This window comes from Eptesicus fuscus, chromosome 15 (genome assembly GCF_027574615.1).
Source record: "Eptesicus fuscus isolate TK198812 chromosome 15, DD_ASM_mEF_20220401, whole genome shotgun sequence".
In the NCBI taxonomy this organism is placed as follows: domain Eukaryota; kingdom Metazoa; phylum Chordata; class Mammalia; order Chiroptera; family Vespertilionidae; genus Eptesicus; species Eptesicus fuscus.
In genome coordinates, this window is record NC_072487.1 from 74,186,811 (window position 1) to 74,211,309 (window position 24,499).

A 24,499-nucleotide genomic window follows, 5' to 3' on the forward strand; every position below is an offset into this window, starting at 1 on the left:
GAGCATCCAGAAGCAATGACTTGGGGTTAAACAGAGATGTTAGGAATTGAGAACTGCTTTATTATTATTATTATTTTACTTGTTCTGACTAATGAGTGATGATAAATTTGCCTGACTAAACCCACCACAAAAATCCAAAGCTTGGCTTTTCAGATAAGAGTTGAGATATGAGTATGGAGAGATTTACTGCCTTTTATGCTGCGGAGGCAGCGGCACGATCTCTTCCTCCTGAAATGTCGTGTGTGGGGAATGGGGTGTTTTGCGGAGATTTCCTGGTACTGTTGCAGTGACCTGTCTGTGAATTATTTACTATGGTGCCAAAACATAAGTAATAAAACTTGAATTTTAAAAATCCATTGCTGGTATCTAGTTGGTTCAATATGATCAACTTCTGTGCCTTGAGCTGTTCAATCACTGGGGCATGGTAGTGCCAAGTTTAGGTATAGAGAAGCATACATTTTTTCCTTTTTTGCCTTCTTGACCTTTACCTTGGGAAAAGTGCCCTTTTTGCTGAAACCGGTTTGGCTCAGTGGATAGAGCATCAGCCTGCAGACTGAAAGGGTCCCAGGTTCGATTCCGGTCAAGGGCATGTACCTTGGTTGCGGGCACATCCCCAGTAAGAGGTATGCAGGAGGCAGCTGATCGATGTTTCTCATCAATGTTTCTAACTCTCTATCCCTCTCCCTTCCTCTCTGTAAAAAATCAATAAAATATATATATTTTTAAAAAGTGCCCTTTAAAAAAATTATGTAGCAGTAACTGATCCTGTTTTATCTAGCAGAAATGGAAAAATTATAAAGATTTGCAACGTGGAAACAATGGAATGAACGATGAGAGACTTGGGCTCAATTCACTTTTAAGTTTTGTGGCCTTGTTTAGGTCCCTCACCCTCTCTGAACCCCACGTTCCCCACCTGCAAAACTCAATTGGCCTAGTCAGTACATCAGTAGGTTTCAAATTGTGTTCCGTAGCAGAGGCTTAGCAGTGCTCCCAGCCTGTGTGTCTTGGCCACTGCCCTCAGCCCGCCTGCAGGCCCAGGGCCAGGTGCCGTTTGCACTTCCCCTCTTTACCTGTGCGGTACAGTTAGCAGCATCTTCTAAGCATCATGGCAGGGAACAGGTTGGGAAGCAGGGACTGCGGGGTGTTGCGTGGATGGCGCTCGGCCCTGTAGTTAGTCAGCACAGGGAGGCTTTTATGCAAAGTTTCAAAGGGCATCCCTTTCTTTAAGATACCACTGCCATCTGCTGGGAAATTGTCCTATTCGGAACTGAAAATCTGTGACACCAGCAGGCGAATGGTACAGCTGAAGTTCTTTATGCAGCTCACATTTTGCACCTCTTAGTGGGGCCCTGATGGAGCTCCGGTTCCTCTCTGCCACAGCCTGTTTTTGTTTTTGTTTTTTTGTTTAGTTTTTTGTTTTTTTAAAAATATATTTTATTGATTTTTTACAGAGAGGAAGGGAGAGGGATAGAGAGTTAGAAACATCGATAAGAGAGAAACATCGATCAGCTGCCTCCTGCACACCCCCTCACTGGGGATGTGCCTGCAACCAAGGTACATGCCCTTGACTGGAATCGAACCTGGGGCCCTTGAGTCCGCAGGCCGACGCTCTATCCACTGAGCCAAACCGGTTAGGGCTGCCACAGCCTTTTTGCTCTCTGTGCTAGGTGTGTTGGGGTTCTCTGTTAGGCTATGTTGGAAAAGTTCCTCTCCCAAAAATGAAACGTGAAAAGGCAGCGGACAACCTGATTCCCACGGTCTCCGCTACTTGGAATTTGTACCACTCCATAAAGAACACTTCTCCACAGAGAACACTTCTCCACAGAGAACATGTCTCCACAGAGAACGCTTCTCCACAGAGAACACTTCTCCACAGAGAACACTTCTCCATAGAGAACATGTCTCCACAGAGAACGCTTCTCCACAGAGAACGCTTCTCCACAGAGAACGCTTCTCCACAGAGAACACTTCTCCACAGAGAACGCTTCTCCACAGAGAACGCTTCTCCACAGAGAACACGTCTGCTATGTGAGTGTTCTGCCTCTGGACCTGTTGAACAACGTCTTGCACGTGTCATTCAATGCTTGGTATTCCTAATGGGTTCTTGATGGAAAACCAAGAAGAGGGCATTTGGGAGGCCAGGTTTTTGATACTCCCTGATGGTGTCACCTTCAGGGATAGTGACTGCCAATAGATGCAACTCCTGATGGGTAGTAGCATCAGATTCCTCAGAGTAGAATACTGGAGGACTGCATTCTGTTGTTAAATTCAAGTACTCACTTGCCTGCTTGCTTCCTTGCAGGCTTGACCTCATTTCTCAGGCAGAGTGCCCATATTGTTGGTATGGCATTGTCCTACATCATTTTATTTTATTTATTTTATTTTATTTCCCCCCCCCCCTTCCTCTCCCCTGTCCTACATCATTTTAAAGCAAATGTGATGATGAACTGAAAATTCAAAACCCTACACATTTCCTTGAATAGAGGAATGGAGTTCTGGGGATTTTCACCCAGGCACTGAGAGCTTCCCCCCACTTCTCAAGCTTCCTCTGAAGATAGCAGTGACATAATGAAGTTTGGATGTCTTCTATCTCAGTGCTGGGACACCCCAAAGAGCCCCAGAGCTTCACACAGGTGCCTTATCGGGCCTGTAAATTCATCCCCTTTTGTCTGTTCCACCTAGTGAATTTCTGATACTGATTTCCTGTGGACCTACAGAAAGCAGACGAGAGCTGTAGTCTCAGGCCGTGTGATGAATTTACAAAAACACCAGTTTTAAAGGAATTTATCCTCTAGGTTACAGCCAGGCTTTCCTTCTAAAAAAGTAATTACTTTATACAGATGACGTGTTCAAGAAGCATTTTTTTCTTAGCGCCTTCAGGACAATTACACTAAATGTACTCTGTGATTCTGGACCAGAAAAATACCTCCTTGTGTGTTTGTCCTATAAAGGACATTGGGACAATGGCAAAACTTGAATAAGGTCTATATATGTTAGGTAATATTATGTCAACATTAATTTCCTGACTTCTATTATTGTACTCTGCTTATAAAAATGAATGTTTTTGTTCTTCAGAAATAAACATGAAATACTTGAGGTAAATGGGCATGATATCTGCAACTTATTCTCAAATCATTTGGGACAGGAGGTGAATAAGTGCCTAGGCACGTGTGTGTGTGTGTGTGTGTGTGTGTGTGTGTGTGTGTGTGTACACGTAAGTATATAATGCATCGAATAAAGGACGTGGTCATATGTTAACAAATTGGGGAATCTGCGTGTAGGGTATGAGATTTCATGTTATTCTGTAACTTTTCTGTAAATGTGAAATTATTTCAAAGTTTAAAGAGAATCTTCCCCCACCCCGCCAAAACAAACAAAAAGCAGGCTTACAGTCTGATGAGGTGACAAAGTCCAGCTCTAGAATCCAGTGAAGGTTACCTGGAAGCTATCACCCCGTGTGCGTGAGCGTTGACTGCAAACAGGTTTTACAAGGTGCTTCCTACTGAAAGTGAAGTAGTGACTTGGAGAATGGAATGTTAATTCAGTGGAGACTGATTTATGGACTTTGAGGGCTCGATGGTTTGAGCTAAAAGTGATGGGAGCTCAGAAGACAGATCCGTTTCACTTAGAGCAGCTTTTCCCAGAGGATTTTTCTGCAGGATCCTAAAAAAGAGTTCAGTGGTCAAAGAAGATTGGGAACTATGTTCTGTGTTCAAGGTCATCGAGGTGAAGTAATAGAGGAAATAAGAAGCCCTAACCGGTTTGGCTCAGTGGATAGAGCATTGGCCTGTGGACTGAAGGGTCCCAGGTTCGATTCCGGTCAAGAGCATGTACCTTGGTTTCGGGCACATCCCCAGTAGGAGGTGTGCAGGAGGCAGCTGATCGATGTTTCTCTCTCATCTATGTTTCTAACTCTGCCTCTTCCTTCCTTTCTGTAAAAAAATCAATAAAATATATTTAAAAAATAGATGAAATAAGGGCAGTGTTGATAATTGTTGAAGGTGGTGATGGGCATATGGAGGTTCATTGTACTATTGTTACAAATCTTCCATAATAAAATGTTTTCCTTCTAAATCAAAGGAAAAAGTACTTTTTTCTTGCAAGATTTTTTGGTGCCATAACTGTTGCTTTGAATTGCTAACCACCAAGAGTTGGAAGAGTTACTGAACATGAAACTCCTATTCCCATAGCTTCTCTTAGGCCCAGTATTTCTGGGAATACACTTTTTGAACTGCTTTACTTGGAGGTTATGGTGGGCGAGAAAGCACCTTGAAGAGAGTATTTGATTCAGATACTTAAATATATTTAAAAAATTTAAAAGAGCAAAAAAGTCCAAAAATCCCTTTATTCTAGGTACCCTCTATGAACATCTCCATGCACATATACAAATACACAGATATACGAATACAGCTTTTAAGTCAACCCAGTTCCCATGTTGTTCTATCACCTGCTATCTTTCAGTGGTATCTCAAATAGTTTTCAAGTCAATCAGTATGAACTGTAATCACCAATATAGTCTTGAACTTAAGAATCAGAATGAACCATTTTTCAGTTGGTGACCAGTTGCTTCTAATTTTTTATAATTATTAACATTCATATATATATATATTTTTGTAAATCCTCACCCAAAGATATTTTTCCATTGATTTAAAAAAATTTTTTTCAGAGTGGAAGGGAGGGAGGGAAGGGGAGGAGAGAGACACATTGATTGGTTGCCTCCCACCCAGGTAACATGCCCTTAACAGGCCTTTGGTCCACGGGCTGATGCTCTAACCACTTAGAAGTACTGGCCAGGTGAATAAGTACCTAGGCATGTGTGTGTGTGTGTGTGTGTGTGTGTGTGTGTGTGTGTGTGTGTGTGTAATTGATTCAGAGAGGAAAGGAGAGGGAGAGAGAATCATTGATTGGCACCTCCTGCATGCCCCATACTGGGGATCGAGCCTGCAACCCAGGCATGTGCCCTGACCAGGAATTGAACTATGACCTCCTTGTTCATAGGTCAATGCTCAACCACTGAGCCATGCCGGGCCGGGCCAGTCACTGATTTGAAGCTCTGTGCTGTTCCTTGCCAGCCCAGATTGTCATCTGGGAGGAAGTGCAGTTCACTTGCCAGTAGGACTCCCTTGTTGGGACCAAAAATAGTGGGAGTACTGGTGCTTGGGGTATCTGTGTGTATGTTTGTGTGCATGTGTGTGTGTGTGTGTGTGTGTGTGTGTGAGAGAGAGAGAGAGAGAGAGAGAGAGAGAGAGAGAGACTTGAGACTTGACTTTCCCAGGGAGGGTGGGCAAGTAACTTTCCATGGCCAGAACATGTGAAAAAATCATCATGTTTAGCGTATTTCCTGATGGTTGACCTCTTGAGCAACTTGAAAAAGTTGAAAAGGTGGTATTGGGACTACGGAGATGCCTAAGCTTAGGGCACATGTCAACTCTTCAGGGAACAGCTGAAATAGAAAAAGGAGCTTAAAATTCAGTCCTACTTCCTACTTTTCAGGAGGCCAGGAACTCTGTGCCTAAGGAGTTGATTGGTTAAGCTGTTTACTGTCCTGTGGTTTGTTTTTTTTCTGAATGAGTGTCTCTCAGACAACAAAGAGTGCCATTATCTGCTCTGTCATCTCCCTCTTCCCACACCTAGCAGTGTTAGGCATCTGGTGAAATTGGTGGGAGGTGGGGTAGGCAGACAATAGAACACCTGAAGAAAGGTTTCTTTAAAATGGCTTAGGTCAGTGCCAAATGCTGAATGGGGTGGGTGGGTGAGTGGGAGGTAGAGAGATAATGTTTTGGGCCACGTTTCAGATCAAAGGATCAATTAATCAGATTTTAGTTTCTGTATCAATACAATACCTCTCTCTAAGGCCTCCAGTCTGTTTTGCAGCTGGCAAAAACAGGAAAACCTCCATTTCACGATGAGGCCAGAATGGTTTAAAAAAAAAAAATCCTCCTGCCCTGGCCCATTGGCTAAGTAGTTAGAGCGTCAGCCCTAGCCCCAAAGGGTCTTGGGTTCGATTCTGATCAAGGGCACGGCACGTATCTGGGTTTCGGGGGCTCATACACGTCAACCAATTGACATGTCTCTTACACAGATGTTCCTCTCTCCTTCTCTCCCTCCCTTCCACTCTCTCTGAAAAAGCAATGGAAAAAATATCCTCGGGTGAGGATTAACAAAAAGAAAAAAAAGAAAAAGAAAAACCCTTCCTTTTATAGCTTCTGCCCATGGCCTTGAGACCTGTTCTTTTGCTGGAACAGGTCTTGGAAGTTTTGGAGAGCTGTGATTATTAGCCATTTTGCACCGGAGCTGAGTATGTTTTTGCTGCTACCCGCTGAAGAAGAGGCTGTGAATGCCATCAGCTGCTCCCAGAAAAGCACAGCCACGGAGGAGTGACTAGGTCCTGTTTTCTCCATAGAAGATTGCCGGAAATGCCTCCTGGTTCCTACGTTTTTCCTCCAGATTCTGTAAAGCTGCTTCTTGGGTGTGGTCCCTCTTTTCTCTCCTCCGCTCTGATGGAGTATGGGAAGAGGATTTTTCCTCACTCTCACGGCTACAGCCAGGGCTGCTTAGAAACCAGACTGCAGATCCCAGGCACAGGGCAAGAAGCCAGACTGCAGAGGACCAGGGAGCGCGGGCCGGGCCTGAGCCCAAGTTCTGGTGCTGTGCCCAGTGCCTTTATATTTATGTAACGAGGAGGGCTGCTTGGTAACTGGGAGGCTGAGGCCTTTCTGAGCTGCAGAGAGCTCCTGGTCTGCTTGACTGCACAGGAATGAGAGGCTACTCCCAATGGCTGCGGTCCAGCTGTCACCCAGTGGGGGTGGGGAAAGGGCGTCCTAACCCAGGGCTCTGGCTAGAGGTTAGAGCCTGGCCCTCCAACTGCCAGGACTGTAAAGAACAGAAATTCCAGAAGTCCTCCTATTTGTCTTGTTTCCACACCCCAGCATCCACCATCACAATGCCCCCCTTTCCTATGGGAAGGCAGTATATAACGCAGGCTGTGTAAGAGAAGGTTCTGCCTCTTGATTCAAATCAGCTTTTCCTCTTGCTAGCTGCCTGACCCACCTACTGGACAGGGTGAGACACCTAGCTTCCATGTCAGCGTGCTCATTTGCAAAATGGTGGAAACAATACCGATCTCATAAAATTACTGCAAAGATTTAAAGAAAGTAAGGTGACACATGCAATGCTTAGCATAGTGTCGGTTCATGAGGAAAGTTCAATTAATTGTGGCAGGAAGAACCTGAATGCCTTGTTTAGAAAATAACGACTAAATGCATCCTATTCTACTGGTGACCCGTGAGAAAGCTTTTTATGTGAGAATATAAAAAATTATTAACTCTCCAAATCCTGAATGACACTTTAATTCCAAATGAGTCGACTTTATGTTTTATTGTCGGATTTGGCCTTTTCTTACCGCCTCCTCAAACCCGGAGCCCGCCCTAAACCATCCTCCATCTCTGACCCCAGACCCCAGCAGCATAGGTTGACTCGAGTCCGCGGCTCCAGACGTGGCCCCGGAAAGTGGGCAAGAGGAAGAGGAGCTCACGGTGACCTCATCCTCTGGGGCTGGGCGTTTTTCCGGCCGGGGCGCAGCATCCCCAGCCAGACTGCGGCGATCGCCCCTGCCCCGCCCTTCGCTGCAGTCCTGGAAGGGCTCCCAGGGGCGGAGGGTGGAGGGGTGGGGTGCAGAGAATCTCTGCAGGGCGGGGACGGGCGGGATTGGAGGATCCAAGCTGCGGGCACGGCGGGCGGTTGGAGCCTCTCGGGCCGCCGGGGCGGAAGCAGAGGCTCTATTGCACCACCGACCCCCACCCCTGGCGCGCGTCCTCCTCCCCCGTATTCCGTTGCACGCCCGCAATCGACTTTTCCCCTGCACCGCCGCTTCGGCTCCTTCCGGGAGCACTCGGCCCTTTCCGTCCAGCGATCGGAAGGCGAGCCGGCGGGAGCCCCGCCCCCTCTGCTCCGGCGGCGCTCGCCCCCGCCCCTCGCGCTCGCGCCCGCCCGCGGCCGGAACGCGCGTGGCCGCCTATAAAAGGGGCGGGGCGCGCGCGCCGCCGCCACTCTCCGCTGCGGAGCGAACGGCGAGGAGCGGAGGCCCCGGAGGCGCGTCGGTCTCTCAGCAACCCACCCCCCAGCCCCACGCACTCGCTGCCCTCACCCGCAGGAGCCGGTGAGAAGGGGAGAGGGGGAGCCCGGGCGGCGGCAGGGCCGAGGGCAGCCGACCCCTGGACGGGGAGCCGGGCCGCCCCCGGGGAGGGGCGGGGCCCGCGCGCGGACAGGTGAGCCGGCCTTGCCGCTCCCTCCGTCGGGCGGGGAGCCGGACGAGCCGGTCGCGACCGGCTTGTGGCGCGTGGGCTGCGGAGGAGCCGCCCGGCCGAGCCTGGGCGCCGGCGGTTGGAATGTCATTGACTGGGCGGAGGGGGTGGCGAGGCCGCGAGTCCCTCCCCGCCCCCCGCCCCAGCCCGGCCGCCGCCCCGCCCTGCCCCATCCGGTTGCGGCAGGTGGGGCGGGGGCTCCCGGGTCGGGTGGTCACCGTTCCCCTTCCTGCGGGCGCTTCCCCACCGCCCCCGCCCCCTTCCCGCGGCGGGGACCGACCGCGGCGGCTCCTTTTCCCGAACCCCCACAAGCAGTGCCGGCCGCCCGGTGACGGAGAGGAGCCGAGAGCTTCAGGTGGAGGCTCTTGGACGTTCATTTCATCCTGTTCGGCAGTTCTCGGCCTTCCAGGCGCGGGAGGGTTCGAGGCTGGCCATCTCCTTTTCTTCCTTTGCAATAAACACTTCTTTTCGACCCACTTGTGATTTGCCTGTAAATAACAGCTGCGGCTCTTGCTTTGTGCGAGACCAAATCAGCTAATTTTATAGCCTTAGAGTTTTGTTTTGTTTTTCCCCGAGACCGGGTTTTTCCAGTATATTATTTGTCAAAAATTCTACCAGCCATGCCGGTGTTGAATGATGGAGCAGCCTTTTGTTTGAAAGCCGTCCCTGAATCTGATGAGATGTTTCCCAAAGAAAATTGCCTTTAAAAGTCTCTCTGATGTGCTGGGTACAGATGCATTTTAAATAAAGGGCTTGTTCAGGTGAAGGGTGGAATGTGTTTTAAATGGAAAGCCTGAATAGAAAAGAAAAGCTGGGTGGGGATGATGCTTGAAACGCTGCAATACCTTCTTGCATCTCTTTTATATAATACATCCTGAAATCTGTAGGCCCTTTGTTCTGTCTTCATCGTGGTATTTTAGGAAAACTTACCATCATGGCTGTTAGGGAAGAACAGAAGAGAGACCTTAAGAAGTATTTCCATAACGTGTTGAGAAATTGCGTCGTCATAGTGATTGTACTTGGCTAAAACAGAATATATCAAAGATGGAAGGGTGGGGGTGTCTTGCAGCCAGGAAACAAAATCTTAAGAATAGCAGTGGGAGCACTCAGCTGCATGCAGCCACTGAGCCAAGGTTCCAGCTCTGCAAACCAGTCATGCATTTTCCCTTTTGTTGCAGCTAATGTCTTACATTTTTGAAAGGTCAGATTGAAGTCAAAGTTTAAAAAATGGGCTGCAGTGAGAGCCTCTGTGCCGGAAATTAACAATAAGCCCTTTTTAGTAACTGGGCCAATAATTACTCAAAGGACCTTCAAAGTGTGTTAGCTGTCATCCAGGGACCTGGATGGAGACAGGAGGCTGGAAAGGAGGAATTAATTGCTCTGTGCTGGACAGGTGTGAAGCAGTGCTTCGGTTAGCCATCAGCTGAGGAGCATTCTCTGATTTAGGTCTGTGGCAGTGTGATTTGTAGTAATCTCATAATTGGAGAAATCTGAACTGTCACTGGCTCTAATATGAGCTCATCAAGCAATCTGATGAACAGGTTTATTGAGATGGTTTTCTCTCCTTTTCCTTACCTGCCTTCCTCCCAAAGGGAGGGGCCCACTGCGGATCAGGAATAGTCCACAGTGCTGTCCGTCGTTGCTGAACCTGCACTTAAGGCCGGCCTGTAATCCGTCCTCTGTGGGCCGATGGAGGACTCCACTGGTGATGCAGTGGGCGCTGCTGCAGCTTCTCAGCTGTGGCCTCTCAGCTGTGGTGGGAGTAGGTAGAAGAATGCAGCACCCTGGTAGCAAGTGCTGACTCCAGGAATGTAGGAGGGACACGCATCGCTGATCACTTGGAGCCAGTGGACTAGAGCAACTGTTCTTTTTTGTTGTTAATCCTCACCCGAGGATAGTTTTCCATTGATTTTAAAATATATATATTTTATTGATTTTTTTACAGAGAGGAAGAGAGAGGGATAGAGTTAGAAACATTGATCAACTGCCTCTTGCACACCCCCCTACTGGGGATGTGCCCGCAACCAAGGTACATGCCCTTGACCGGAATCGAACCTGGGACCTTTCAGTCCGAAGACCGACGCTCTATCCACTGAGCCAAACCGGTTTCGGCTTTCCATTGATTTTTTTAGGGAGAGTGGAAGAGAGAGGGAAGGACAGAGAGAGAAACATCGATGTGAGAGAAACACATCGATTGGTTGCCCCCCTGCACGAGCCTGGGCCGAGGAAGGCCAGGGATGAGCCTGCAACCAAGGCATGTGCCCTTGACTGGAATCGAACCTGGGATCCTTTGGTCTGCAGGCTGACACTCTATCCACTGAGCCAAACCGGCTAGGGCTAGAGCAACTGTTCTTGCACCTCCCTTCCACCTTTTTTGCATATTCCTCTTGTACTTGTTTTCTTTTTATTTTTTATTTTCATTTATTTATTTATTTAATATATTTTATTGATTTTCCTACAGAGAGGAAGGGAGAGGGATAGAGAGTTTGAAACATCGATGAGAGAGAAACATCGATCAGCTGCTTCCTGCACACCCCCTCCTGGGGATGCACCCGCAACCAAGGTACATGCCCCCCAACCAGAATCCTGAGTCCGCAGGCCGATGCTCTATCCACTGAGCCAAACCAGTCAGGGCTCTTTTTTTTAAAAAAAAAAAGTTATTTTCTTTTTTTATATATGTTTTTATTGATTTCAAAGAGGAAGGGAGAGAGAGATAGAAACATCAATGATGAGAATCATTGATTAGCTGCCTCCTGCACGCCCCCTACCGGGGATTGAGCCCGAAATCCAGGCATGTGCCCTTGACTGGAATCGAACCTGGAACCCTTGAGTCCACAAGCCAACACTCTATCCACTGAGCCAAACCGGCTAGGGCTTGTACTTGTTTTCAGCAGGAAATAGTATTTTGCAGAGGAAGTGGACCAGTAAATTAGGCCCAAGTCAGATTTTAGCAGCTTGAGTTCTTTCTTGTTTCTGATGATGTCATGAAATTATGCTATTTTGTTATTGAATGGAAGGGCATTTAGGAATCATCTAGTCCTAGGAGTCTCAATTCATCAGAACTTTTAGTGTTAAACAGTATATTCAGTATTATTACTTTATTTGAAAAGGGGGAAACGGAAGCCTGAAACGGGGTGTGATGTAGGCACGGCAGCACATTTAGATAGATAGGAACTGCTAAGACCAGATAACTTTGGTTCTCTTTCCACATATTAAATCCCTGGTGGGATTTAGAAGGTACTGGAAAAAATACCTGAAATTTGCCTTTAACCTATATTCATCTATTTTTAAGGACCTGTTTTCTTTAGTTTGAAATGATTTTGTTCCCTTTGCCCTTAGCAGCTTGTTATCTTGCTCTCCCCCGCCCTCTTTAGACTCCACATTCCTCCATCATGTTGTCATCGTTTCGTAAGCGCAGAGTCCAGGTATTTGACCAGCATGCAGGAAATGCGTTGCCTTTTCCGTTTGCCTGATTTGCAGTGAAGACACTTTTGTGTCAGAGCAGTTGGAATGATCCAGAGAGTGGGGGAAACTCTGCTTGCATGAGTTTTCTGTTAAGGTTTCTGTTAGGGGCTTTTTTTTGGGGGGGTGTTATATAAACAGAAGTCTTAGTAAATTTATTGTAAACTTTCCAGAGCCTCCTGTTTTTTTACCTTCCTCTCTTTAAGGCATGAAGATATGATTTCTTATACTAGAGTTTGCATGTAGTGTTTGCTGGTTTGTTTGTTTTTTTGATGGTTACTTGGTTCTTAAGAACCAAGGGGCGAAACAGATTATCTTAGATATTTGCAAAAAATAATCTGACAACATGTAGTAAAAATAATATTTTTACTTTTGGTAAATATTGTAAACTTGGGTTTGTTTCCTGTTCCCATTGACTTTTCTTTTTTTAAAAATTTTTTGTATTGATTTCAGAAAGGAAGGGAGAGGGAGAGAGAGATGGAAACATCAGTGATGAGAGAGAATCATTGATTGGCTGTCTCCTGCACGCCTCCTACTGGGGATCGAGCCTGAAACTCAGGCATGTGCCCTTGACTGGAATTGAACCTGAGACCCTTCAGTCCCCAGTCTGACGCTCTATCCACTCAGCAAAACTGGCTAGGGTCCATTGACTTATTTCTTCTGCCACAATCCTTGTAATGAAATAGAGCTTGCATTTTCTTTTCTTTTTTTTTTTTAAAAAGCTCACTATATATCTGTTGTGTTTGTGTATAGTTTTTGAGTGTTTGCTAAATTGGACCTTTTTCAAAGAGAAAAATGCTTAATGTCTTGATGTCCCATAAGGAAAAATATAAATTTTGTGAGTGTCTAGTGATTATGGGCAAGCCTTTTTATAAATCAGACTGGTTGATTATTTAAACGAGGTTTATAAAAATGGGCCACGTTATAAATTCCTCCTGTTTTGAATCTCAGTAACAATATTTTGCTCTTAAGTGCCTCTCATCTGAATTGTACAGATTAACAGGTAAGTAGCAACAAGGTAGTATTTGAGGGGCATGCAAAAGTAAGTTTTCGAAACCTTGTTCTGCGTTTCTGGGTTTTGATGCAATGCAGTATGGAACTTGCTTTCTTAAAGCTAAAGTCCCTGCTCACCTCTGCGGAATCTGGCTAATGAGTTTAAATGAATTAATCAATTTGAAGGCTGACATCGTGGTCCACAATCCGATGAAATGTGGTTTAAACAAAGATTTTTTTTTCATGGTTAAAACTCTTAATTTATGTAACATTTACCTCTTTCTCTGCTTACCATCAGATCTGCCACTAAAATCTGCAGCTGAGCTGGTTTTTTTGGCTAATTCATTTGATCTGAGAATCGATTGGTATAAAATTGTTATGGGTGCTAACCAGTTCTTTGGCGGTTTGTTCTGGGGTAGTCCTTCCTTCCACCTCCATGGATATCAAGTTCTCTTGCTCTGGAAATGTAAAATATGATAATAAGCTGGCTTTGTAAGCCATAGGAGAAGGGCATTGTTGGTTCTGCACCTTTGAGCTCTAAGCAACAAAAACAAAGCTGATGAATGGTTTCTGTGACCTTTTGCTTTGGGGAATGTTTATGAATTTTTCCACGGAGCCAAAGGATCTCTTAATCCTGTTAATTCCTAAAATCGCTTTCCTTGCAAAACCATGTATCTCGTGTCCTGCCTGCAGTCGGAATTCATTTTGTAGTGTTCCAGAGGCCTCTTACACCCGCACATGGAGCCTGTTGAAATGTCGGCAGTCCCAACACTGTTTTAAAGAGTGACTCCTTTCCTCATCACTATAATTTTATGCTCTTCTGCGGGTCCATAGAGAAACTGGCAGCTGAGTCCTCCCACTCTCCCAGATCGGGTGAGGGTGTCCTACACCACTCACTGCAGGTGCCAAGTGTGCAGAGGCCAGAGCATTTGGCCTTTGGTTTGAAATTTTTTGTATCTGCAATCTTTTTTGTTGCTTAATACAGTGTCCGTCCCACCCACTGCTTCTCCCCACCCTCCAAAGACTGATACATCCCCTGGCACAGTGGGGCATATAGCTTCTGCACATTAGGTTAAAGAGGTTAAAAATTCCCTTAGCACCAAAAACTGTCTCAAGTAGTGTCTCTTGGCATTTGTCAAAAAGACAAAGGTATTAATTAATGGCTAGCCTCTTTGGTAGAACTCCATTTTCAGTTGGCAGTGTGTATAAATGTGTTTGCTATGAGGAGCCGTTCTTAGGCATGTCATATCTTTGGATTAAACTAGAACATCCTAGCCCAGACTCATATCATTAGACCTCTCTCTTCCCAGAGATCTAGCAGTTTTGTAAGAACGCTGACAGGTTTTTTTTTATTGATCACAATAGAGGACATGGTTGTCATTCCTGTTTTATCCCCTGAGATCAATTCACATGACTTGCTGAATGATGCAGCCAGCTTTTTGACTGCTGCATTGCAGCATTGATAACTAGCCTCCATTTTCAGCCTTGCCTAACAATATTTGCAAAAACATGACCTTTTCTTCGGTTACCTTAAATGGGAAGCTGTCCTTAAGCATACAGAGACTACATCCAGCACCTCATTTCCCCTCCCTTGTTCTCCGTGTACATGGACTTGATGGGCAGAATCAAAGCTGATCTGCTGTTTGGAGATAAGCAGTCAGTTGACTGCAGTCCGAGGAAGTGGCCTCCTCTGCGGGTTTTTACACAGTGGGCTAGGTAGATAGGCTGGTATGGTGGCAGATTGTGCTTTAATGGCACTTTTCCCAAAGTCTTCCATTCTGGCTCCTTAGAGGCGTTAATCCCGTTAAGGCTGGGAACAGCCTGAAACATGCTCTGTGGAGTCGGCCTTATCGGTCAGCTGCATATTTCGGGGCAGGGGTGGCGTTCTTGAGCAGCCTGCAGCTGCACTCGGTCATGAAGGGAATGTGGTGCACGCAGGCAGCGCCCAGGAATTCCACTCTCTCACATAGTCTTGGGTGAGAGGTTATATAGCCCCTTTGGGTGGCAATAATTTCTTGATGATATGAAAATTTTCCTGTGTTTAAGATAGTTTATAGCAATGTCCTTTTAGAAGTAAAAAGAAACGGAACTTGGATAGATAAACTAGAGACAGCTCCCTATCAGGTCAAGGGTGGGGGGATTCCCATTAACCTGTAATCAGAGGCTCCTGTGGTCACACAAATGCCATTTGGAATGCCGGCAGCAGTGGGAGAGCAGTGATGACTTTGAGGTGCCCAGCTCCCCAGGGAGGGCCAGTGTGGCTTGGCAGAGCTCCCGCCTCCCCCATCAGCTGATCTGCTGCAGGAAAGAAAAGTCCATTATTGCCTGACCAGAGCACTTGCTATGGAATTGACTCGTTCTACTTCACTGGGGTGACAAAGAGGGCCTTTTAGGTTGGTTAATTTCAACAGGGCCTCGTTGGACTGTCTCCCTGGATTGGTAGGGCCAAATCAGCAAGCTGGACCCAAGCAGGGGGACTGCTCAGGTGGAACCTGTGCAGGGTTATGTTGGGATTCTTTTATTCATCAAAAAATCCCCAATGTGATTTCTTGGAAATTTCTGTAGCAGCTACAGGACTTTAGAGATGCAGTGAATCATGCGATGTGAGGAGGCCCCATAGACATTAATCTGAAGACGTAGACCCCAGGAAGGAGCTCAAGTGCATTGTGGTTATTGTCTCAGACGTAACTGTGCCTCTCTTGGAAGTTGCTTTACAAGAAAATCTGTAAGCAAGCAAATCACACACAATTTCCTGTTGTTTTCCCATCTTAACTTCTGAGGGATAAGAACAAGGAAAGTGTAGAAATTATTGTTTATTTCTTTTTCGTTTGTTTGCTTTTAATTGGTTTCAGAGAGAGAAACATCAATGTGAGAGAGAAACATTGATTGGTAATTATTTACTGACTTAGGGAGACTCAGTCTTTAAAAAACCCCCACAAACACAAAAAACTAAGCCTGGACTGTGTGGCTTAGTTCCTTGAGTATCCCATGCACCAGGAGGTTGCCGGTTCTATTCCTGGTTGGGGCACATGCCCAGGTTGCTGGCTCCATCCCCAGTAGGGGGCCTGAATGGATGTTTCTATATAACCCTTTCCCTTTTCTCTGTAAGAAAAATAAAAACATTTTTAAAAGGAATAGAAAATGTTTTTTCAGGCACAGCTATCTATTGGTGATATAAAACTTGCCTTCCTGAGCTTTATTTCCCTGGGGTCCCACCTACCGGAGGGAAGAGAGCAGCTAGCTTCTCAGAATAAACTGCATGTGGTCGGTCCAGGGTTAGTGATCCAGACCTGCTCCTCCGCGCCGCCTGGTTGTGTAGCTCCGGTCAGCACAGTCTTCGTTTGCAATTCTTGTCAGGAATCTAGCTTCTTCCTGGATACATTTCCAGTTTGACCGTATGGAAAACGAAACTTGGTTAGACTATTGAGCTCTCTCCTCACTCTTTACAAATGAATTGGGGGCTGTGCACGCTCTTGATCATTCCTCAACAAACGTTTCTTAATGATCTTTGTGTGCTAGAAATCGGGATACAAAGACCAGATCTTGCCGTCTAATTACACAGTGGGAAGTATAGACAGGCCCTTTGTAACCTACAGAAAAGGGGGATTGCATCTGAGGAGGGGGGAAGGGGCAGTATCCCGCAGCCCAGTCGCTTCAGCTGGGTGATGAGATCTAAGTAGGAGTTTCCCAGGCACAGAAGGGGCAGAGACATGCTAGGCAAAGGGAGCCTGTGCAGGTGGCTGGGAGTCTCTAAAGAGGATCATGTGTTCGGGAGGAGAAACAAGATTTCTACGTGCCAAGAGGATGGGGGCCTGGCTGAGAGATACAGTCAGGAATGCTGGGCCAGATCGAAAGCCTCAAAGGGGTGGATTCTTCCTGTCTCAGAAGGAAGCCATGAAGGTTTTAAGGCCTGGGTGTGCCATGGCAAAGAATAGGTTTCTTTTTATAGTAAAATAAATAAGTCGGACTTTGTGGGAGAAAAACAATACAACAAAAATAACTGGTTAATACCTGGAGAATCGTTTAGAGGAACGGTGACCGGCTGACGTCACCTGGTGGCCTCTTTCCTAGCCGGGCAGTCTCTTCCCAGAACAGCGGTCCTCAGAGGTGGTCCTCAGAGTTGATCGGTGCAGGCCTCTTGGAGCTGCTTTAATCCCTGAAGAGCTGGAAACGTGGGCCTTGCCCAGATCTCACCAGTCTTGTTTACCTCCTGCTGGATGTGGGCGTGGGGGCACTCTCACCGACCTCCATGCCTAATCCTTAGCCTGCTTCTCCTTTCCCAGTAGCTGGCCAGGCCCGTCAGGAAGAGCTCTCCAGTGTTTCCCTGGTAACAAGTTCTAGAGCTTGTAGAAATAAATTACACAGTGAGAGCTGGAGAGACCATTAAGGCTTTCTTTACCAGATCTCAGAATCTTCTCTGTAGAGTATAATTTTTAAATTGGAAAGGTCTTGGGACCATCTCATTTTCACCTGCCATTTTTAGTCATTCTAGGAAATGGAGGCATAGAGAGGGAAGGTGGACAGTGCAAGATCACGTGTTAACAGACTAATTTAGACGCTCCTTGTCATTAATTTGTATCTGTTTCCTTCTGTGATGCTTCCTTGGTTAGAGGACAAAATGACTTTTTCCTGATAAGAGCAGGTAGCATATTCTGGGTTACTCCCCAAAATAGGGCAGTTTTTCTTTTTGACATTAAAATTTGGAGATTGTCCAGAAATCTGAGGGTTTAAAGTTAGGGCAGACTGAGTGTTTATGGGAAGTGCCACCTACCAAGTTAGCCTGCATTTGTGATGAATTTGAAATTGATACTGAGTTTATGTCCTTGCTTTCCCCAATAACAGGAAAGTGTAAAGTAGGATAAATATTTAACCACACTTGTTTTTTTGTTAATCCCCACCCAAGGATATTTTTCCATGGATTTATTTATTTATTTATTTTTTTAGAGAGTGGAAGGGAGGGGAGGAGACAGAGAGAAACATCGATGTGTGAGAGAGACTCGATTGGTTGCCTCTCCTGCCTGTGCCCCAACCAGTGGCCTGGATCAGTCAGGATTGAGCTTGCAACCAAGGTACATGCCCTTGTGGGAATCGAACCCAAGATTCTTCAGTCCGAGGGCTGACACTCTATCTACTGAGCCAAACCTGCAAGGACCACATTGTTTTTTAAAGCAGTGGTCGTCAACCTTTCGGACCTCGAGGACCGCTGTTGGCGACCGCTGTTTTAAAGGATACACTGTGATTTTCTTTTAATTGTACACTTTCAGATGAAACTCAGCCTGTTCATTGCCCAGACTCTCTGGCAGCCTGAAGAAGACCTGTACAATTGACATTTTCGTGGGACTGAGAAATCTGCTACTTTGAATAGGAAAATTCTATTGGTTATTGATGTTAAGGACTCAGTTACTTCATAATCATTTCCTTTTCTCCATTGAATAAGAGGCTGAGATATAGAAAGACAGAAAAACTGACTTAAGAATAGATTCTATCTAATCTCCACATAATGAAATACACAGACCAGAGGGAAGGACTTTTGAATGGATTTCTCAATAATTCTTTGAGTACCAAAGTCAGCGTTTCCTTTGAATTCTCAAAGCTCTTGTAGAATTGAAAGTGTAAACCATAGTTCTGTTCATATGTTTGCCTGGGTTCGTTGCTGTGTTGGTTAGGCAGCCGCTGAGGGACCTCCGTGGGCAGGTGTTGCAGGGTGTGGGCAGCCATTGTTTACAAAGGAGTAGAATCAGGCTTCGTTGTTAGGTCCTGAGAAGGGGCTGCCTTCTCAATTCATTTGTCTGCTAGGGTGTCTGATTTTTTTTTCTTTCCTTCCTTCGGAGAGGAGAGGCTCATTCCATTAAATATATTTAAACATATTTTGGTGTCGTGTGCTTATCTCAGGGCATTCTGTCTTTTCAGAAAATGGACCCAAGTGGGGTCAAAGTGCTGGAAACAGCAGAGGACATCCAGGAGAGGCGGCAGCAGGTCCTAGACAGATACCACCGCTTCAAGGAGCTCTCAACCCTTCGGCGCCAGAAGCTTGAAGATTCCTATCGATTCCAGTTTTTCCAAAGAGATGCTGAGGAGCTGGAGAAATGGATTCAAGAGAAACTTCAGATCGCGTCTGATGAGAATTATAAAGACCCAACCAACTTGCAGGTGCGTGTCATCTCCGTAAGATTTGTTCCAAAATTCAAGAGCAAATGTTTTTGCCTAAAAACCATACCAAGAAAGTAAAAGTCTTTAAAAAGCATTGAATTGTACATAAAGCAAGGTAATTTTATGGTGTAAATTGTACCTCAAAACAGTAAACCTGTTTTTTAAAAAAGCCTTCTCATTGATTTTTGGTGAAAGACTTGAGCAAATGGGGCATAGTGGGCTCTTGTACTGCCCGTGTCAAAGTCACCTAAGAGACGCTGGTTTAGGTGCCTGGCTCAGGACTTAATCAAAAAGAGGTATTGAGAAACGGAATGTATCAAATCAAATCCATCAGACAAGCTAAAAATATTACCGGCCCTGGCCGGAGTTGCTCAGTTGGAGTGTCGTCCCAATATACCAAGTGTGTGGCTTCGATCCCTGGTCAGGGCACACAAGAATCGACCAATGAATGCATGAAGTGGAACAACAAATAGATGTTTCTTTCTTTTTCCCTTCCTTTCTTTCTCCCTCTTTTCTTCTCTCTCTAAAATCAATATATAAAACATGTTTAAAAAAGAAAATAAATATACCCTAAGTGAATGTGGATGGATTATTCAAGGGTAAACACCACATTCTGAGAAGCCTGTGGGTGTGGTTGTGTGTCTCTAGAAGGGATTGGATATCCACATAACGGCTCCTTTCCTGACGGACAGTAACATTAGGATATTTGTAGCATCTTGTTATCTGCAAGGTTGGTGGTCCTCAGTGGCCAAGCTTTCGGAGGTCCAGTATAGATGCAGTCAGAGTTTTTGAGGAATTGAGCAGGTAGGGGGAGGGGTGCAGTGCTGAGTGAGGTGTCCATAATTAGAGGGAGTGGGACTCTGGAGGGGAGGAATTTTGGTGGGGGAACAACAGAATGATGAGTGCTGAGTGGTTGCATCTAAGGCTCACTTCATGGTCTGCTAACAGGGCAAGCTACAGAAGCATCAAGCCTTTGAAGCTGAAGTGCAGGCCAACTCAGGAGCCATTGTTAAGCTGGACGAAACTGGAAACCTGATGATCTCAGAGGGCCATTTTGCATCGGAAACCATAAGGGTGAGTAAGAGCAGTGCCGGGTATGGACGGATGGCCTTCAGCTGCCTGGTCGGTAGAGGAATGTGGACTAATGCTTACGTGTACATCTGGGTTCCTAAAAAGATAGACTTTTCTAGCTTTTTAAAAAAGAATTTGTGCAGTTCTCTAAAGGGGTTACCCGCATCCTGCCTTTGTAATGTGATTCAGTATGGATACAAACAAGTGAGGAATATTCTTTTTGTAAAACAAATTAGAATGTGGTTATACTTCAAAGAAGTTTGTGTAAATTAAACTATTAACATTTACAGTTGGTAATTAGATGGGAGAGCATATTGGTGACTTTAGGGATTAGGACACAAAGATAAATGGGATTAATCCCTGACACTATAAAGAAAGTTGTCTATTGGCAAGCTTGCTCTTGGGGTCTTGGGGGTTACTGAGGGCCAGTCAGCACGCCAGTGAAAGGTCCAGCTGTAAAGAATGACGTTTGGCACCTGTCAGTGCCCAAGCGATACCACCGACTCTGAAGCAGGAGTCCTCAGACTCATGGTCAGGCTGGTTTTGGTGCCAGTGCATTGGAGTTGGGGCAATAATTGATCTTTCTCTACTTTGTTTAACAAGCCTCTTTAGGATGAGGTATGCACAGTTAGTTTGATTTACTTCATCTCTTATCTTCATGTTTTGTCCTTTGTCACCCAAAGTCCCTTTCTGTTGAGGGACCAGCCTTTTCAGTTTTTACCTGTCAAGGCCATCCCGAAAGTTTAGATAAAAGCTTAGGCCCCAGCTAGAACTGCTTCACCCTCCTCGGTTCCTGATACCCATCGTGGAGGACTCATTCCCTTAGGTTCTGGTCTAGTGGTTTTCAATAATGAATACTTGTCTCTCTTACTCTGATATACTCTGCAGTCTCATAGTGAAGCCCTCAAGTTAGCCCTAAGCTTATTATTAATACATAACGATTAGTGGTAATGATTGTAAATAGGAAATAAATTTTAAATTCGATGTGACAAATTATTTAATCACATTTAACCTATTTGGCTAATGTAATATGTGTCTCTGCAATTAAATACAAATATTTATCTGCCATTTGTACAGCTTATAGCAAATGAAATCAGCATGCCCGTTTCCTTCATAGAAGTTGTTTGCCCAGAATGCAAAGGGCTACTCTGTAGTGGTACAACCAGGCTGCAGAGGACATAATCTGGGGAAGGGGGAGGCCCAACCCAACCGCACTTCATTCGGGTCTGTTAGGAAGTGCCCTCTTCCCTGTTTAGTGATCTTATTAAAGCAACATGTAAAAGTGCTATTAGCTACTATTTGCTGAGTTGCTATTAGTAGCTATTTATGTTCAAACATCTTGCTGGGAAGTTTACATATGTGATTTTCATCTTCACTACAAGCTAGCAAGGCAGCCATTATACCCATAGTATAGAGGGCCAGAAACTGAAGCTCGGACAAGCTGGAATTGTCCTTATTCATACAGCTAATAGGTGACAGTCCATTCTCTTTCTCTCGTCACAAGTATTTATTTTTCCAACCTGTATTTCGTTTCTGTACTTTCCTTAGTTTCCCCTTGATCTGTCTCTCAGTTTCCCCTCTGTCACCTGGCTGTGCTACTGCAGAGCAGCCCATTCACTGGGAGAACAGCCTCCGTCGGCTGCTCACTCACGCCCCTGTTGAGAACGCTACCCGAGTCAGACCCAGGATCTCTCCTCCACGCTGTCAGCTTTCTGAGCATCTCTTAAGTACCCCTGCCTCTCTGCCCACACACGCTCTCAAACCATGGTATACCTGTGAAGCTGGACCCCCTCTGACCTGCAGTATTTACAAGACCAGACACACCAGCAATGGGAATGTTGTTGCCGTCCTAGGACAGGCCTGGCCCTAGTTCTTCACTGGGTGTGAAAATGAAATTTGTGAGAAACTGATGATTGCCCCTTGAGGATGAGGTTTTCTTTCGCTTTCTGTGGCCTCTTTAATTTGAGCAAAGGGCTCTCCTTTCATCTCTTTCATCTTTGCTTTCGCGCTCACCGTTCCCATGTTGGTCCTGACTGGGTGACTTATCTGGTCCCGTAGCTCAGGAACTCAGTTTGGCAGGCAGTGACAGAGGAGGTGGTGGAGGGCGGAGGCTGTATGTGTCCTGGATAACCTGTCTGTCACTGGTTTAGACTTTCACACCGTACCGGACGGCTTGGCGCCCCATAGTCACCGCCACCCACATCGGGTCCCACATCCGAGTAGGTGGAGTATGCAGTTGCTGTGGGTTGCCCTTCCCCTTGCCTTGGAATGCCTTTCACTTCCTTCCCAGTGATGGTTCCGGTTTTAACCGTCCATGGTGGAAGTGACAGTAGTGATGGAGGTGAATTGTGTGACCATCATTTTATTCCCACTGCTTTCTCCTTTCAAATGAAACAGAACTTGTTTCTAAGAGAATCCACCCATGTTGACTCTCCCATGACTTTCAAGTTTTGAGTTGGCTGGGAGTGGCATCTCAACAGTGGGTGGATCCCAAACTTCTCTTCTGTTAGCATTTAAACCTTTCGTGTTGTTTACTTGTGTCTGTCAGTGTTACACTGAAACTCCCAGTATCTTGGGTAGGCATAACCAGCGCATTGAGATTGGATTAGAATACGAGAATGCATCACCTAAGCTTGAACTGATAATCAATTTCCCCCAGTTCTTGACAAGTCCTTACTGGGGCTGTGCTGTGAGAACCCAAAGATGCTGGGAAGTGAATATGTTTGGGCCTGTGCTGCCACTTGGGTGAAATTTGAAATAAATCTAACCTGAAATGTATTGTACCACAAATTATATCTCTTCACAGGAGCTCCCAAACTTTTTCTGCCAAGAATCCTTTCTGATAGCTCATTACGAGTCAGAACCCCATCTTTTCTACTTTTATACCAAGGTTGTCCTGGGCCTCATAATTATTTCTTTGCATTTGTGATGTCTATTGGACCTCTTGTTTTCCCCTTCACCTCTGTGAATTCCGAATACGTTCTTCAGTAATTTCTGCTGAGGCTCCATGTTATATCCTCATCTTTCTTTCCCTGATAGTCTCCTGACCTAGGATCCCATTTAGTAACTTAGTAATAATAACTAGTAACATTAATTACTTACAAATAACATAAAATCAATCATTTTTTTACTTTTTAAAAAAGTATGTTTTATTGATTTTTTAGAGAGAGAGAGGGAAGGGAGAGGGATAATGAAATAGAAACATCGATCGGATGCCTCCTGCATACCCTGCAACCTGGGCATGTGCCCTGACCGGGAATGGAACCAGTGACCTCTTGGTTTATGAGTGTATGCTCAACCACTGAGCCATACCGGCTAGACCAAAATCAATAATTGATAATAATTAATGATTCCCTTGAAGTAAACTAGAATAAATGTACCCATGAAAGGTCAGTACTTTAAGACCCACCAAACCACTATGAAGTGTATGCTTTTTCCTCTTCTCACTTAAACTTATGATTTCCTCTCAGCTTATGGATTATCTTTTTAAGAGACTTGTTCGGAGCTTCATGAGGTTTCTGACTTGGTGGAACTCTGAAAGCCATCTCGCATGGAAACGGTTGTAATGTGTAGGGTTGAATTTTCACTCCAGACGCGTTTGCTGGAGCTGCACCGCCAGTGGGAGTTACTTTTGGAGAAGATGCGGGAGAAAGGAGTCAAGCTGCTGCAGGCCCAGAAGCTGGTGCAGTATTTGCGAGAGTGTGAGGACGTGATGGACTGGATCAATGACAAGGTATGTTTTCAGAGGAGGTTTGCTAAGTCAGTCTTGTGGAAAGAAAGGGAAGGGACTCCCCGGATCTGCATCCCAGGGCCAGGGTTAGCGGGAGGGGTGGCAGTGGGAGGCTGTATCTCCAGCTGCTGTCCCGCGTTCTCATCTGTAACTGCAACTTGGAGTCGCTGAGACCGAAATGCTGTCCCCTCAGTGTCTTAACTAGGAGAGGAACTAACTCAGAAACCTCACAGAAAACTGTCCGCTGCAGCCAGCAGGCGCGGCCCAGTGTGCCCGTTTCCTAATCCTGGGACTGCGGTTTCCAGTGCTGGTGGGTGACTCCGCTCTGTTGTGGTCCCTGAATAGGAAGCAATTGTGACTTCTGAGGAGCTGGGCCAGGACCTGGAGCACGTGGAGGTTTTACAGAAGAAATTTGAGGAGTTTCAAACAGATATGGCTGCCCATGAGGAAAGAGTTAATGAAGTGAACCAGTTTGCTGCCAAACTCATCCAGGTAAGAACTGTCTAATGTTTCAGAACGTTGTGATGGCCAGTCCCTGATTTCTGAGTGAGCAAGTTCTGTACACGTCTTAAGTTTTGTTCAGGTCCAAGTGAGGCGGCAGTACCTACCACTCCTAAATTAGAGAATGGCTTTTAACTCGTGGCGGTGGGCAAGGAGGGCAGAGTTCATTTGCTCTGTTGCCTCCACCCACGTTCAGGTAGGGCTTGGGAAGCTTTCGTTGGGCTGCTGGGGCTGGCGCGGAGCTTCTCAGACGGGGTGTGGCGGTGAAGCTGCTGAGGTTGGCAGGCGT

The 24,499-nt window shown here is 45.8% G+C and overlaps 1 protein-coding gene across 1 annotated transcript in view; it reads left to right on the top strand.

The window, feature by feature from the left end:
* Positions 1–8,039: 8,039 nt before the first annotated feature.
* SPTAN1 (spectrin alpha, non-erythrocytic 1) overlaps positions 8,040–24,499 on the top strand; it is a 60,642-nt gene continuing 44,182 nt past the window's right edge. The window contains exons 1-5 of the mRNA XM_054727433.1: positions 8,040–8,158; positions 18,669–18,908; positions 19,857–19,982; positions 23,572–23,712; positions 24,055–24,201. Coding sequence (XP_054583408.1) covers positions 18,672–18,908; positions 19,857–19,982; positions 23,572–23,712; positions 24,055–24,201 — 651 coding nt within the window. The 5' untranslated portion in view covers positions 8,040–8,158; positions 18,669–18,671. The remainder of the gene's footprint in view (positions 8,159–18,668; positions 18,909–19,856; positions 19,983–23,571; positions 23,713–24,054; positions 24,202–24,499) is intronic.